Here is a 15114-nt window from a genome sequence, read left to right on the forward strand (position 1 = left end):
GTTTAATATACATAAACCGTAACTAAAAATTACACATGAAGGGTAATTAGACAGGAGTGTAAAGGTGATACCAGAATGAGTAGAAAACATTATATACCACTTTAAGTCAACAAGTCATCTGTAAATATTGATGTTAATTTTGGCAAAAAATCTGCTTGATATATCTTTAACCTAATTCTCACTAGGATTTCATTGATAGAAATAAAAGAGCATGTCTCCTCTTTCTTGATCCACTGGTAAAAAATGATAAGCTTATGATTATTTAAAATCTAGTTGTTAAAAGCTTACTGATCATCTCTCCGTTTTTTCCTTTCATTTTACTGTCTAAAGAAAAAATAATCCTGTGGTTGGGGAGGAAATATGGAGACTGGGGTCAATCCAATTGTTAGTAGCTTCCCGTTGAAAGACATCTCATTGTCTAAGGGACATTTAGCATGCTTTGGTTACATATATTTTGTAGGTAAAAAACAAACAATGTGAAAGTGTAAAAGGAAGCTCTGAATTCTGTGGCTCAGAAATCTTTGTGAGTCATATGTCTACCCACTTCCAGATAACGAATAGGGCATGTTAGTTATCCTTTGGTCATTAGCTTGACTTAAATACTGAAAATATTCCAAAATGTGTGTTTTCACATTCTTGTCATCAATCAGCACTCAACATTCAATCAACACTCTGTACAGATCTCTATCTGGAAACAGGGGTAGGGTAGACAGTTTGGGAGTAGAACAATTCCATCACTTATTAACTGAGTGAACTAGGATGGTTACCTCTTATTCCTAAGTTCCTCATCTGCAAATGAGGGGTGAAAAAAATGACTTGTATTATTATGAAGAATAAAATTATAAAAATAGGGCCTGGAACATATTAGGTACTCAAAAAAAGCAACTGTTGTTACATACCAGGTTCTACAACAGAAGGTAGGAATTACATATGAGAATGGTTTCTGTTCTCTAGAGGGTTTGTAATGAAGTTAGGCAGTTAAGAAGACCTACCTTAAAAAAGACAAATCAATATGTATTCCATTCATTCATGGATTCAATCATTTAAGCCACATGGATTTCAGTGCCAATTATATATAGATCAGGGGTCTGGGAATCAAAAAGACATGGTCCCTTCTTCCAAGGAATTTAAATTCTAGTAGAGAGACAGTGTGAAAAAAAAATGTGCATAGTACAATTTTTGGTACAGTAAAAAGCTATAATAGATTCTATAACAGGGAATAGGGGAGAAGAAGTACAGAGATTGCCTGATCCAGTAGGCACCATTTTAGAAAATTTGAAAGATCACTAAGCATATCCCAGGAATGTACTCACTAGCTGTGTGACTTTGGACAAGTTACTTTACTGCTCTGAGCCTCAGTTTCCTCATCTATAAAGCAAAGATGATAATAATATCCACCTCGTAGAATTACTTTAGAGAGAGATCCAGTAATATATATAAAGTTCCTAGCTCAGCCTAGACCATAGTAAGCACTCAGTAAATGTTAACTAGGTACCAAAATTAGGAGACTGACCATTCTAGACCCTCTAGCTAGCACATAGCAGCTCATAATTTATTCAAGGAAAGAAGAGAGGAAGGAAAAGGAGGATAGAAGAAAGAAAGGGCTATAGGCACACATGGAAAAGAGCATATCCAGTTGTAGAAATTTGATTGTTCCAAAATGCTGGACTACACAGGGCTGGTGGTGGAGAGTTGAGGCTGGGGAACAAGACAAGACTCAAGCCAGATCACAACACTGTTTGTCTGCCCTGAACACTATGGAGCAGAGAGGTAGCATAATCTGACCTGTTGATTTAATAAGAACAGTCTAGCACTTTAGTGGAAGATGATTGAGAGAAATAAAACAAAAGGCAGAGATTCTAGTAAAAAAAATAAAGTTCTGCAATAGTTTAAACAAGAGATAAGGCTATTTGCCAGAACTATGACTACAGTGTTAAGGGTGGGGATGAGGAAATGGACAACCATGAGACTCATTTAGGAGGCAGATATGATGTGGGCATTAAGAAAGGGGCACAGACTAAGGACAGTTCTGCTTGAGTTTCTTTCCTGGGTTACTGGATGATGGTAATTTTGCCTAGATAGAAAATTTCAGAACGTCTTTGTATCCTATTCTTACTGTTATACATAAAGAGAAGATTTAATGCTACAAACTACCCTGTATCTAAGAAAAAGAGACCATTCCTTTGGATTACAAGACCACCACAACTGAGGCAATGGCAAGAATCCACCACCATAATTGCCTGGGGTCCTCATTTCAAAAATAATTAATTACAAGGAGTGTCAGTCATCTTAAATGCTTATCTTAAAAGTTTTCTTGTACCCAGGTAAGATTGGATTTGTTTAAAAAAAGAAAAACGTAAGAACCCTAGGGACTTGACTCAATATCATATTGTTTCTTTATACAAAGTTTTGTAGAAAAACTTGTTAAAACTATTGAATATAGCCTTGACTGAAGGAGTCTATTAATATACATGGTTAAAGGGAGCAGCAAACAAAATTCCCACAAGGCCCCAGTGGTGGGGACAGGACTGGGAAGTCCATAAATCAGAACCTTCCTAATGTTCACTATAGGAATAGGATAATGCATGAGTCAGAAAGCAAAAAAAGGATTTATGAAAGTTTTAAATTACTTCCTAGCCTGGCCTGTGTATGAGTCTTGAGACTTAAACTGAGAAGAAAATTGAAAATAGTTGGAGCTTTCTTCAATAAGTTCAGTGTAGCACAATGAATACCACTTTATAAAAACTTGGGAAAAGTAGATATTTGGGTTTAAGAGACCTTGGGTTCTTGGCTGGGGGAGGGTTACCACAAAAGATTGTGGGATTTGATCTGACATGTGCTTTTAGTTTCCTGTTCCTCTCTAAGTTTCTTCTTCAGATGGTTGAGAAAGACCTCAAGGGTCATATGTGACAAATGTATTATACTGTTGAGCAACAGAATTTATGTTGTGGTTATGATTTGACATATGACCCCATTCAGGTTTTTATTTAAATTACAAAATGAGTAATCATATCATATTCTCATTATTTGCTTATTAATAGTCAATTCTCCAATTTACTTGCTAAACTAGAATTGTAAACTAAATTGTTGATTATTACTCTTTGAATCTCATTCAGTCATTGATTGAAAGCCTACTATTTATGCATTATTCAGAATTGGAGTGGTGAATAAAATAAAAAGCAGTCCCTGCTTTTGTGGAGCTTATAGTCTATTTAGGGAAGCAACTATACATAAAAATAATAAAAATTATTTTAAGAGCGATGAAAGAAATAACTGGGTGATATGAGAGAAAACAAAGGGATCTTATTTAGATCTAGTCATGAGAAAAAGCCATTCCAAGAGAGTCATACAAGATTAAATCTCAAAGCTAAGACTTAGCCAAGCACAGCCTTGGAGGAGCATATTCTAGGAGAGGGAACCCTGTGATGAAGGCCCCAGGGGAGAAAACATTCCAGGGAAGGAATGTAGAGATGGGAATGGGGCCAGATAATAAAGGGCATTTTAGGTTAAGGATTTTGAATTTTATTTTGTATGAAAGCAGAAGCCATTCAATGATTTTAAAGTAAAGAAGTACCATGATCAGATTTATAAGTTTTATAATTTTGGATTGTAAATTTCATTTTAAGAACATATTTCTCAGCAGAGTTAAGTGACATTGCAAAGATCTTTAGTTGACTGTGAAGTCACTTGTATTATAAGTCAAATTATGTTCTTTAAGAACTTCATATTTCAGTTTATGTATATATTGTGCTATATAAATCATAAATTAATCAGAAAGACAGTCTAATGGGAAAAACAGGAAAAAGATAGGAAATGATTTTTTAAAAATCCAAAAACATGTTAAATTCAATAGTAACTGGGGAAAATGTAAACCCAAACAACAATGAAGTACTATTTTTTTTTAATCTAACCAACTGGTAAAACATTTTATTTGGTATAGCAATTGTTGACAAGGGTTTGGAGCTATATGCACATTCATCCAGTGCTAGTAAGTATATAGATGGTACAACTACTCCCAGAGGTGTTTATCAGTATCTATTAAAATAAAAAGTGGGGGCGCCTGGGTGGCTCAGTCGGTTAAGCGTCTGCCATCGGCTCAGGTCATGGTCCCAGGGTCCTGGGATCGAGCCCCACATCGGGCTCCCTGCTCAGTGGGAAGCCTACTTCTCCCTCTCCCACTCTCCCTGCTTGTGTTCCCTCTCTCGCTGTGTCTCTCTCTGTCAAATAAATAAAAATCTTAAAAAAATAAAATAAAATATGTACATAATCTATAACCCAGAAATTCCGCTCTAGGCATAGACCCCGGTGTTATACCCAGACATTTACATAAACATGCATATATACATAATGCTATTCACTGCAACATTGTTTGTAATAGTAAAATGTATATCAATTCATGAAGAGATAGGTTAACCTATGGTACTTCCATGTTACAGAATACTTGGCAGTAGTTAAAAATTATGAGTTAGATCTATATTACTAACATGGATAGATTGTGCAAGGGACTGAAAAAAGCAAGTTATAGAAGGATGCATATAGTGCAATTTCAGTTGTGTTAATATACACGCAATAAGACTATACAAGTGCACTTGTATGTAGAGCCAAAGAAATAGTTCTGGCAAGGACGGTCTTCTATATTTAATATTCAAATTTTTTTATAAAGTACTAAATCATTCATGTTTTATTGTCCTTAATAAAATGACCCAATTAAATCCATTTAAATACAAAATAATTTTTTATTCTGTCTTACTCAGTGTGAAGAAGTAATCATTTACCTTTGCTTTGAGTTCTGAGAAAAGAATTTAGGGCTGGCTGTGTAGTTTCTGCTGACTTTTTGGCTATTTTCTTTTTGGCTATTTTCTTAAAAAATATTTTTTTCTTGCTAAAAATTCAATTGGAGTATCTGAGGAGATGGAGTCTTTAAAATAATCAGGAAATCAAAGTTATCCTGAAGTCCCAATTTATTTCAAGCCTTCTTAATCAAGTATTTTTAAAAATATTGGTCAGTATTGTACAAGCGTTTCCTTTGCTACTGCTGTTTTCAAGGAAACTTCTCTTAACAGCTTTTCCTTGCTAGCTCCTTGAGGACAGCACATTGTCTTGTTAATTGGTGCCAGCACAGTGGTCAGCCTCCTTTCAGGCATAAACTCTGGTTGAGGAGTTTTGACTCAGCTGCTTCTCTGAATTATTATCCTGCAGGATACACTGGTGCCCAGTGTGAGACCCACATCAACGAATGCAACATGAACCCCTGCCAGTCTGGTGGGACATGTGTAGAGCTGTCCCCAGAAAAACAATATGGACGACTTGCTCAGCTGCCTTCTTCATTCAGCCACCCTGAAGCCTCAGGTTATGTTTGTATCTGTCCGCCTGGACTCACAGGTGAGGGCAAAGAGGAGAGATGACTTGACTTTCTAGCACCTTATGGCAGATCATGCACTCAATCAAATGGTGTATTAGCAATAAGATCTGTGCAGTATAAACTCCGTTGCTATGGTGCAAAGGGTCCCCCTTGTGGGCATGAAAAATACCATGTTTCATACATCATAATTCTTCAAATCGTGAGGAAAATGTTAAAAATAAAGATAAAAGAGCTGTAGGAAGGGGAAATATTTTTATACATTATGCTGGGAATTGGAACTCAACTCCAATTCTTTATTTTATAAACAGAAAATGTTGGAATTTTTATTTTATAGTGATATCAAACTTTTATGTTATTCAAATTTGCTCTAAAAAAAGTTAATGCACTTACTTATATTTATACTGAGAACAATTATATAGTCTCAAGTAATCTTCCTCAACTACTTTATAGCTAAAGTGTTCTGTATGTCAAATTTAAGGGACTCTTTTTTCTACAGCATTCTTACTCTGAAACCCAGAGGAAATTTGCATGTATATTTTCCAATGAGCAGTTGTGTTTGTCTGCTTCCATGTTCTGAAAATTTTCAGAAGTTTGGAGATAAAAAAATAAATAAATTTGGAGACAGTCCCCATATTTGGTAATGAGTAGTAACTGACCTACAACTGCATAGATACCACTGAGAAAACTAATTACAATCTACCTTTCCACCTTATTTCTTTCTCCATAGATTAATTGATACCTGAGGAAAATATTTCAGTTGTTATTGAAGATTTCTGAGAAAAGTAAATGAGGAATAAGAAAAAAAGGGGAGGGTGGGTGTCTCTCTCCATTTACTATTCCTTTTCTTTTAGTGTTTCAGTTGTGAAATTTAATGATCTTTGATTCATGGCAGTGTTTGCTAGAGAAGATATTTTCTTATTCACTGTCCTCTCTATCAGAACACATAGGAGAAAAATCTCCCCATTGTCATGTCAGGATAAGTAGTATTTTTCCTGAACAACTTCTAACTTGCATGCTTTTTCCTTTAATAAAAGGCATGCAAATAAATCTTGATAAATGATACAAAGCATGAAATAAATTCATGGAATACATCATATTTCCCAGTTATGTAGGTGGCTAGAAATCTTACTGGTTAATGTGGGTTCTATAGCATTAGCTTTTTTCTGGAACATATTTATGTATTTATCTTACCTGAGATTATTTAAATTTCCTGTTTCTGTTTCTTATGGTTGCCCTTTTTTCCTCTGATTTTTTTCTAAATTATTTGATCTTGGTATAGTATATGTATTTTTGTCAGCTACTCTAAATTCTCCTTGAAACAAGGCAGGAGAGTTATAAATGTTTTTAAATGTCAGATTTTAGGTTATAAAGAGGAAATTATATCAAACCCAGAGGCCATTGCAGATATTGCCTCATTGGACAAAAAGACATAGTTGACCAATGAATCTGCAGGTCCAGACAGGAGAGGCAGTCGAATATTCTGGAAAAGTGTGTTGGCCTCAATATCTGAGGAGCTGCCAAGAATGACTGTATGAGTTAAGAAGTCCTAGCTGCCCCACATCACTATGGCTTAATGAAATAATCACTTATTTTTCACTGATGTCAATTCCAAAAATGGGTTCTCATGATCAGTTATCCTCTGAATAGTGATTCAGGGTCACAAGCTCTTCTCTCTCTCTCTTTTTCATTTTTCCATCTTCAAAAGCGGTTTCCAAGTTTATCATGCTCTTCTGCAGCAAGCCACTGGAGGAGGAAAGAAAATGGAGCATGGCACCTAGAAGGTTTTTATGGGCCAATACCAAAAGTAGTGGCTATCTCTTCTATTCACATTCCATTGGTCAAATTTAGTCATATGGCCACATTTAACTACAGCAAAGACTGAGAAATCTAGTTTTGTTGTGTCCCTAAAATAAAGAGAAAAGAGTTTTTATGAACAATTATCCCCTTTGTCTTCTCATTCTCTTGACATTGTCTTTTATAAAGCAAAAGTTTTAAATTTTAATGAGATTCAGTTTGTCACTATTTCTTTCATGATCATGCCTTCAGTGTTATATCTAAAAAGTCATCAGCTTACCCAAAGTTATCTAGGTTTGCTCCCATGTTAGCTTCTAGACATTTTATAGTTTTGCATTTTACATTTAGGTCTGCAATCAGTCCATTTTGAGTTAATTTTCATGAAGGATGTAAGGTTTGTATGAAGATTCATTTTTCTGCATGTAGATATCCAGCTGTTCCACCACCAGGTATTGGAAAGACTCTCTTTGTTCCGCCATGTACTGAAAAGACATTGTTTTGCTCCTTTGTCCATGATCAGTTAATTATATTTACATAAGTCTGTTTCCAGGACATTTATTCTGTTCTAATTATCTATTTGTGTATGTTTTGCCAATACCACACATGATTACTGTCTGGAAGTCTTGAAGTTGGGTCATGTCAGTTCTCCAACTTTGTTCTCTTTCAATATCATGTTGCTATTCTGGGTCCTTTGCCTGTCCATATAAACTTTAGAATCAGTTTGTTGATATCTGTGAAATTATTTGGTGGGATTTTGATTGGGATTGCATTGAATCTATAGATCAGATTGGAGAGAACTAATATCTTGACGATATTGAATCTTCCTATCCATGAACATGGGATATTTCTCCACTTATTTAATTCTTCATATCTCTCATCAGAGATTTGTAGTTTTCCTCATATAGATCTGGTATATATATTGTTAGATTTATACCTAAGTATTTCATTTTTGGAGTTCTAATATAAATGTGTTGTTAATTTCTAATTCCATTTGTTCATTGCTGTTATATAGGAAAGCAATTGACTTTTGTATATCAACTTTATCCTTTGCAACATTGGTATAATCTTTTATTAGTTCCAGGAAAGTTTTTATGAATTCTTTCAGATCTTCTACGTAGACAGTCATGCTAAAAAAAATTAGTTTGCATGGTATATCTTTTTCCATCCTTACACTTTCAACCTACTTGTCATTGAATTTGAAGTGAGTTTCTTGTAAACAGCATATTAAACAACATATTATTGGGTCATGCTTTTTAAAAAAATTATCCTGTCAATTTCTGCCTTTTAATCAGTGTGTTTAGACCATTAACATTTAAATAATTATTGATATTTTCAGGTTGAACTCTGTCATTTTATTTTTTGTTTTCTGTTGGATTCCTTTGTTTTTCTTTTCTTACCTTCCTATCAGTTACTTGACCATTTTTCAGGATTTCATCTTGATTTATTTATAGCACTTTGGATATTTTGTGTAGTTTTCATAGTGGTTGTTCTGGGTATTACAGTATACACATGTGATCTATTAAGCCTATTGGTATTAACATTTTACCACTCTGAGTGAAGTAGAGGGACCTTACTTCCATTTAGTTCCCTTTATCTTCTCCATCATTGTCTTGAAGATCAGATGGTATTATAATTCTTATGTTAATCACTACATATAATTTAGAAAACTCATGAAGAGAAATGACAATTCTTTCAGCATTTGGAAAACTATACACACTTTTTTTTTTTTTAGAGATGGAGCAGCAGGGGAGGGGCAGAGAGAGAGAGAGAATCCCAAGCAGGCTCCATGCCCAGCACAGAGCCCAATGAGGGGCTCAATCCCACAATCCTGAGATCATGACCTGAGCCAAAATCAAGAGTTGGATGCCCGACCAGCTGAGCCACCTAGGTGCTCCTCTATTTTTAACTTTTTGAGGAAACTCCATACTCTTTTCCAGAGTGGCTGCACCAGTTTGCATGCCCACCAACAGTATAAGGAAGTTCCCCTTTCCCCTCATCCTCACCAACATCTGTTGTTTACTTGTTAATTTTAGCCATTCTGACAGGTGTGAGGTGATATCTCATTGTAGTTTTGATTTGTTTTTCCCTGATGATGAATGATGTTGAGCATCTTTTCATGTATCTGTTAGTCATCTGTATGTCTTCTTTGGAAAAAATGTCTATTCATATCTTCAGCTCATTTCTACACTGAATTATTTGGTTTTTGGGTGTTGAGTTTGATAAGTTCTTTATAGATTTTGGATACTAACCCTTAATCAGATATGCCATTTGCAAATATCTTCTCCCATTCTGTAGGCTGCCTTTTAGTTTTTGAAGTCCCAATAGTTCATTTTTGCTTTTGTTTCCCTTGCCTCAGGAGGTGTATCTAGTAAGAAGTTGCTATGGCCACAGTCAAAGTTACTGCCTGTGTTCTTCTCTAGGATTTTGATGGTTTCCTGTCTCATATTTAGATCTTTCATCCATTTTGAATTTGTTTTCATGTATGGTGTAAGAAAGTGGTCTCTTGCATGTTGTTGTCCAGTTTTCCCAACCATTTGTTGAAGAGACTGTTTTTTTTCCATTGGATATTCTTTCCTGCTCTGTCAAAGATTAGTTGGCCATATAGTTGTGGGTCCATTTCTGGGTTTTCTATTCTGTTCCATTGATCCATGAATCTGTTTTTGTGCCAGTACCATACAGTCTTGACGACTACAGCTTTGTAATATAGCTTGAAGTCCGGAATTGTGATGCCTGTAGTTTTGCTTTTCTTTCTCAAGATTGCTTTGGCTATTTGGGGTCTTTTGTGGTTCCATACAAATATTAGGATGGTTTCTTCTAGCTCTGTGAAAAATACTGGTGGTATTCTGATAGGGATTGCATTATATATGTAGATTGCTTTGGGTAGTATAGACGTTTTCATAATATTTGTTCTTCCAATCCATGAGCATGGAATGTATTCCCATTTCTTTGTGTCATCTTCAATTTCTTTCATAAGTGTTCTATAGTTTTCAGAGTACAGATATTTTACCTCTTTTGTTAGGTTTATTCCTAAGTATCTTACAGTTTTCGGTGCAATTGTAAATGGGATCAATTCATTGATTTCCCTTTCTGCTGCTTCATTATTGGTGTATAGAAATGCAACAGATTTCTGTATGTTGATATTGTAACCTGTGACTTTACTGAATTCATGTATCAGTTCTAGAAAATTTTTTGGTGGAGTCTTTCTGGTTTTCTACAAAGAGTATCATGTCATCTGTGAATGGTGAAAGTTTGACTTCTTCTTGCTGATTTGGATGACTTTATTTCTTTTTGTTGTCTGATTGTTGAGGCTAGGACTTCCACTACTATGTTAAACAGCAGCAGTGAGAATGGACATCCCTGTCTTGTTCCTGACTGTAGAGGAAAAGCTCTCAGTTTTTTCCCATTGAAGATTATATTAGCTGTAGGTCTTTTGTATATGGCCTTTATGATGTTGAGGTATGTTCCCTCTATCCCTGCTTTGTTGAGAGTTTTTATCAAAAATGGATATTGGTTGTACTTTGTCAAATGCTTTTTCTGCATCTATTGAGAGGATCATATGGTTCTTTATCCTTTCTTATATTAATGTGGTGTATCACAGTGATTGAGTTGCATATATTTAGCCACCCTTGCAACCCAGGAATAAATCCCACTTGATCATGGTGAATGATTCTTTTAATGTACTATTGGATTAGATTTGCTAGTATTTTGTTGAGAATTTTTGCATCCATGTTCATCAGGGATATTGGCCTATAATTCTCTTGTTTAGTGGGGTCTTTGTCTAGTTTTGGAACCAAGGTAATGCTGGCTTCATAGAATGAGTTTGGAAGTTTTCCTTCCATTTCTATTTTTTTGGAACAGTTTGAAAAGAATAGGTATTAACTATTTTTTAAATGTTTGGTAGAATTCCTCTGAGAAGGCATCTGGCCCTGGACTTCTGTCTATTGGGAGATTTTTGATTACTGGTTCCATTTCTTTGCTGGTTTTAGGTCTGTTCAAATTTTCTATTTCTTCCTTTTTCAGTTTTGCTAGTTTATATGCTTCTAGGAATTTATCCATTTCTTCCAGATTGTCCAATTTGTTGGCATATAATTTTTCATACTATTCTCTTATAATTGTTTGTATTTCTGTGGTGTTGGTTGTGATCTCTCCTCTCTCATTTATGATTTTATTTTTGGGGGTCTTTTTTCTTTTCTTTTGTGTAAGTCTGACCAGGGGTTTATCAGTTTTCTTAATTTTTTCAAAGAACCAACTCCTGGTTTCATTGGTTTGCCCTACTGCTTTTTGTTTTTTGTTTTTAAAGATTTTATTTATTTATTTGACAGAGAGACACAGCAAAAGAGGGAACACAAGCAGGAGGGGTGGGAGAGGGAGAAGCAGGCTTCCCGCTGAGCAGGGAGCCCAATGCGGGGCTCGATTCCAGGACCCTGGGATAATGACCTGAGCTGAAGGCAGATGCTTAACCGACTGAGCCACCCAGGCGCCCCTCCCTACTGTTTTTTGTTTGTTTGTTTCTATATCATTTATTTCTGTTCTAATCTTTATTATTTCCCTTCTTCTGCTGGCTTTAGGCTTCATTTGTTGTTCTTTTCCTAGCTTCTTTAGGTGTAGGTTAGGTTGCATATTTGAGATTTTTCTTGCTTCTTGAGGTAGGCCTGCATTGCTATCTACTTCCCTCTTTTGACTGCTTTCGCTGCCTCCCAAAGGTTTTGGACCCTCATGTTCATTTGTTTCCATGTATTTGTTTATTTTTTCTTTAATTTCCTGGTTGACCCTTTCATTCTTTAGTAGGATATTATTTAACCTCCATGTATTTGTGATCTTTCCAAATTTTTTTTTGTAGTTGACTTCAAATTTCATAGCATTATGGTCAGAAAATATGCATGGTATGATCTCATTCTTTTTGTATTTGTTGAGGCTTGGTTTGTGACCTAGTATGTGATCTATTCTGGAAAATGTATCATGTGCACTCAAAAAGAATGTGTATTCTGCTGCTTTAGGATAAAATGTTCTGAATAGATTTGTTAAATCCATCTGGTCCAATATGTCATTCAAAGCTATTGTTTCCTTGTTGAAATTCTGCTTAGATGATCTGTCCATTTTTGTGAGTGAGGTGTTCAGGTCCTCTACTATTTTTGTATTATTATCAATGAGTTTCTTTATGTTTGTTATTAATTGTTTTATATATTTGGGTGCTCCCAACTAAGGGGCATAAATATTTACAATTGTTAAATCGTCTTGCGGGATAGAGCACTTATTATGAGATAGTGCCCTTCTTCATCTCTTGTTACAGTTTGGTTTAAAATCTAGTTTGTCTGATGTAAGTATGGCTGCTCCAGCTTTCTTTTGACATCCATTAGCATGATAAATGGTTCTCCATTCCCTCACTTTCAATCTGCAGGTGTCTTTAGGTCTAAAATGAGTCTCTTGTAGACAGCATATAGATGGGTCTTATTTTTTTATTCATTCTGATACCTTATGTCTTTTGATTGGACCATTTAGTCCATTTGTATTCAGAGTAATTATTGATAGATATGAATTTAGTGCCATGTTATTACTAGTTTTGTCATTGTTTCTGGAAATTTTCTCTGTTCCTTTCTAGTCTTTGTCCCTTTTGGTCTTTGTTTTCCAAAAAGTTCCCTTTAATATTTCTTGCAGGGCTGGCTTAGTGGTCACAAATTCCTTTAGTTTTTGTTTGTCTGGGAAACGCTTTATCTCTTCTTCTATTCTGAATGACAGCCTTGCTGGATAGAATATTCTTGGCTGAGTATTTTTCCCATTCAGCACGTTGAATACATCATGCCACTCACTTCTGGCCTGCTAAGTTTCTATGGAAAGGTCTGCTGCTAACCTTGTAGGTTAGGGACTGCTTTTCTCTTGCTGCTTTTAGGATTTTTTCCTTATCTCTATATTTTGCTAATTTTACTATGGTATGTCTTGGTGTTGGCCTGCTTTTGTTGATTTTGATGGGAGTCTCTATGCCTCCTGGATTTGGATGTCTGTCTCCTTCCCCTGATTAGGGAAGCCCAGCTAGTATCCTTATTATTCTTGCTTTAAATTTGGATTAGGCATATTATTTATATCTGTTTCAATTAGATACCTAGCCATGACCTTTTCTTCTTCTTTCTTTTGGGATGAATTCTTCCATCTTGGCATTTTGTCTAGGTTTCTGTCTTCTTCTATGTGTTAGGAAAGTCTATTATGCTTCCTGATCCTGAGAGTAATGGCTTTATTAAGAAAAGGTTATATACTATTGAGGGCCTGGTGCTTCAGGAAGTGTCTCTGGTGCATGCTGTGTGCACTCTGCTGTTGTGTTTTGGCTGCTCTTTCCCTCAGGTCAGTTCTCTGCAGTTTCTCCTTGCCTGCAATGGGGAGTGTTTGTACCTTGGCCAAAGTGTGGTGAGTTTTAACTAGGTGTGCTCTGGTCTGCTTGTTAAAAGAGACCCGATGCTATTTCCACTAGAGCTGAAGCTTTGCAGAACTCTGTGGTCAATAGATATGGGGTGTGTGTGTGGAGGGGGGAGGTTGTTCTGGTCTTCTGGGGGAGGGGCCTGCTGCTTTGGGTTTTAGGTACACTTGCCCAAAAAAGCAGCACCAGCAGCACACGGGGCAGGGGGGTAGGGGTGGGGGGCTTAGTGGTTTAGACTGCCAGTGTTGGTGCTGTGCTGTTTACTGAAGTTAGTTTATGCTGCGGGGCCAGGGAGGCAAATGGTGCCAGCCCCCTCCCTTGACCCTAGAGAGGGGAGTTTGCGCCTACACCTGTCCAGGATGCCCTCCCAGAAGAGCAAACAATCTCTCCTTGTGTTTCCCAAGTGTCTTCCAGATCACCACCTTTACCCTGACTGTGTCCAGGCTGTCTGCCCACCTGGCAGTGCAATACACCTGTGTTCTATCCCAGGCAGGCCTGCTGAGTTTTAAAACTCCTAACTTTAGGGACCTGGCCTGGCAGGGACCCATACTGGTCCTCTAGGAGAGGGTCTTACCATGCTAGGACTGATGCAAGTTTGTCCCAGAAGGGCAGTTGCACCAAAGCATGGGGGTGTAAAGTTTGGAGTAAAACACTGCAAAGAACCAGTGTCTAGGTTAGCTGCCCTCAACAGATGTCTCTGTGCCCATGCTGAAGGGTGGGGAGTTAAGTGCCAGCTAGCTCTTTTGTTCCTGGAGAAGCAATGCCACCTCTCCCAGATGTGCTCCAAAAAGGGGGAACCATCTCTCCCAGTGTCCCAGGGCATCCTCAGATTACATCCTCTGCCCCCAGGCTATATGCCATCCTTCTCCACAGGAGCACTGTGGAGCCCACTGGGTTCTACACCAGCCATATCTGGGACCTCTCTAGTCTTTGAGGGACACCTGGGTGGCTTAGTTGGTTAAGTGTCCAACTCTTGATTTCAGCTCAGGTCATGGTCTCAGGATCATGAGATAGAGCCATGTGTGGGGCTCTGTGCTGGGCATGGAACCTGCTTAAGATTCTCTTTCTGCCCTCCCCCACCCCGCCCTGTGTGTGCACATGTGTGTGTGCACTCTCTCTCTATAAGAAAAAATTAAAAAAAAAACAAACTCTAGTCTTTGAGATCTGCTGGTTGGAAAAATTCACAAAAATCAGCCCCTCTTGTTTTCCCAGTCGGTGGCTTTGGGGAAGTGTTTTCCTTGTGCCATCCCCTGTGCACTCCCTTTCTCTCTCTCTCTCTCCTCTCTCCATGAGCAGGGCTCCCTCCCTTCCATAGCACCCCCAATCCATTTCACTCCCAAACCACGTCTCCTCACCTCCTACCTTCCATGATGTGGCTTCTTCTCTCCCTCTAGTTGTGCAGTTTGTTCTGTCAGTCCTCAGAGTGATTTCTTGGGTATTCAGTATGATTTGATATTTATCTAGCTGTGTTCAAGGGAGGAGGCAAGCCTAGGGTCCTCCTACTGCTCTGCCACTTTAGCTCCTCCTCCCTATACCACTTCTTTTTTTTTTT

The 15114-nt window shown here is 37.2% G+C and overlaps 1 protein-coding gene across 1 annotated transcript in view; it reads left to right on the plus strand.

Annotated features, from left to right (window-relative positions):
- CRB1 (crumbs cell polarity complex component 1) overlaps positions 1-15114 on the plus strand; it is a 122601-nt gene that overhangs the window by 22727 nt on the left and 84760 nt on the right. The window contains exon 4 of the mRNA XM_006734063.3: positions 5200-5382. Coding sequence (XP_006734126.2) covers positions 5200-5382 — 183 coding nt within the window. The remainder of the gene's footprint in view (positions 1-5199; positions 5383-15114) is intronic.

Source organism: Leptonychotes weddellii, chromosome 6 (assembly GCF_054177405.1).
Source record: "Leptonychotes weddellii isolate Sample4059 chromosome 6, ASM5417740v2, whole genome shotgun sequence".
In the NCBI taxonomy this organism is placed as follows: domain Eukaryota; kingdom Metazoa; phylum Chordata; class Mammalia; order Carnivora; family Phocidae; genus Leptonychotes; species Leptonychotes weddellii.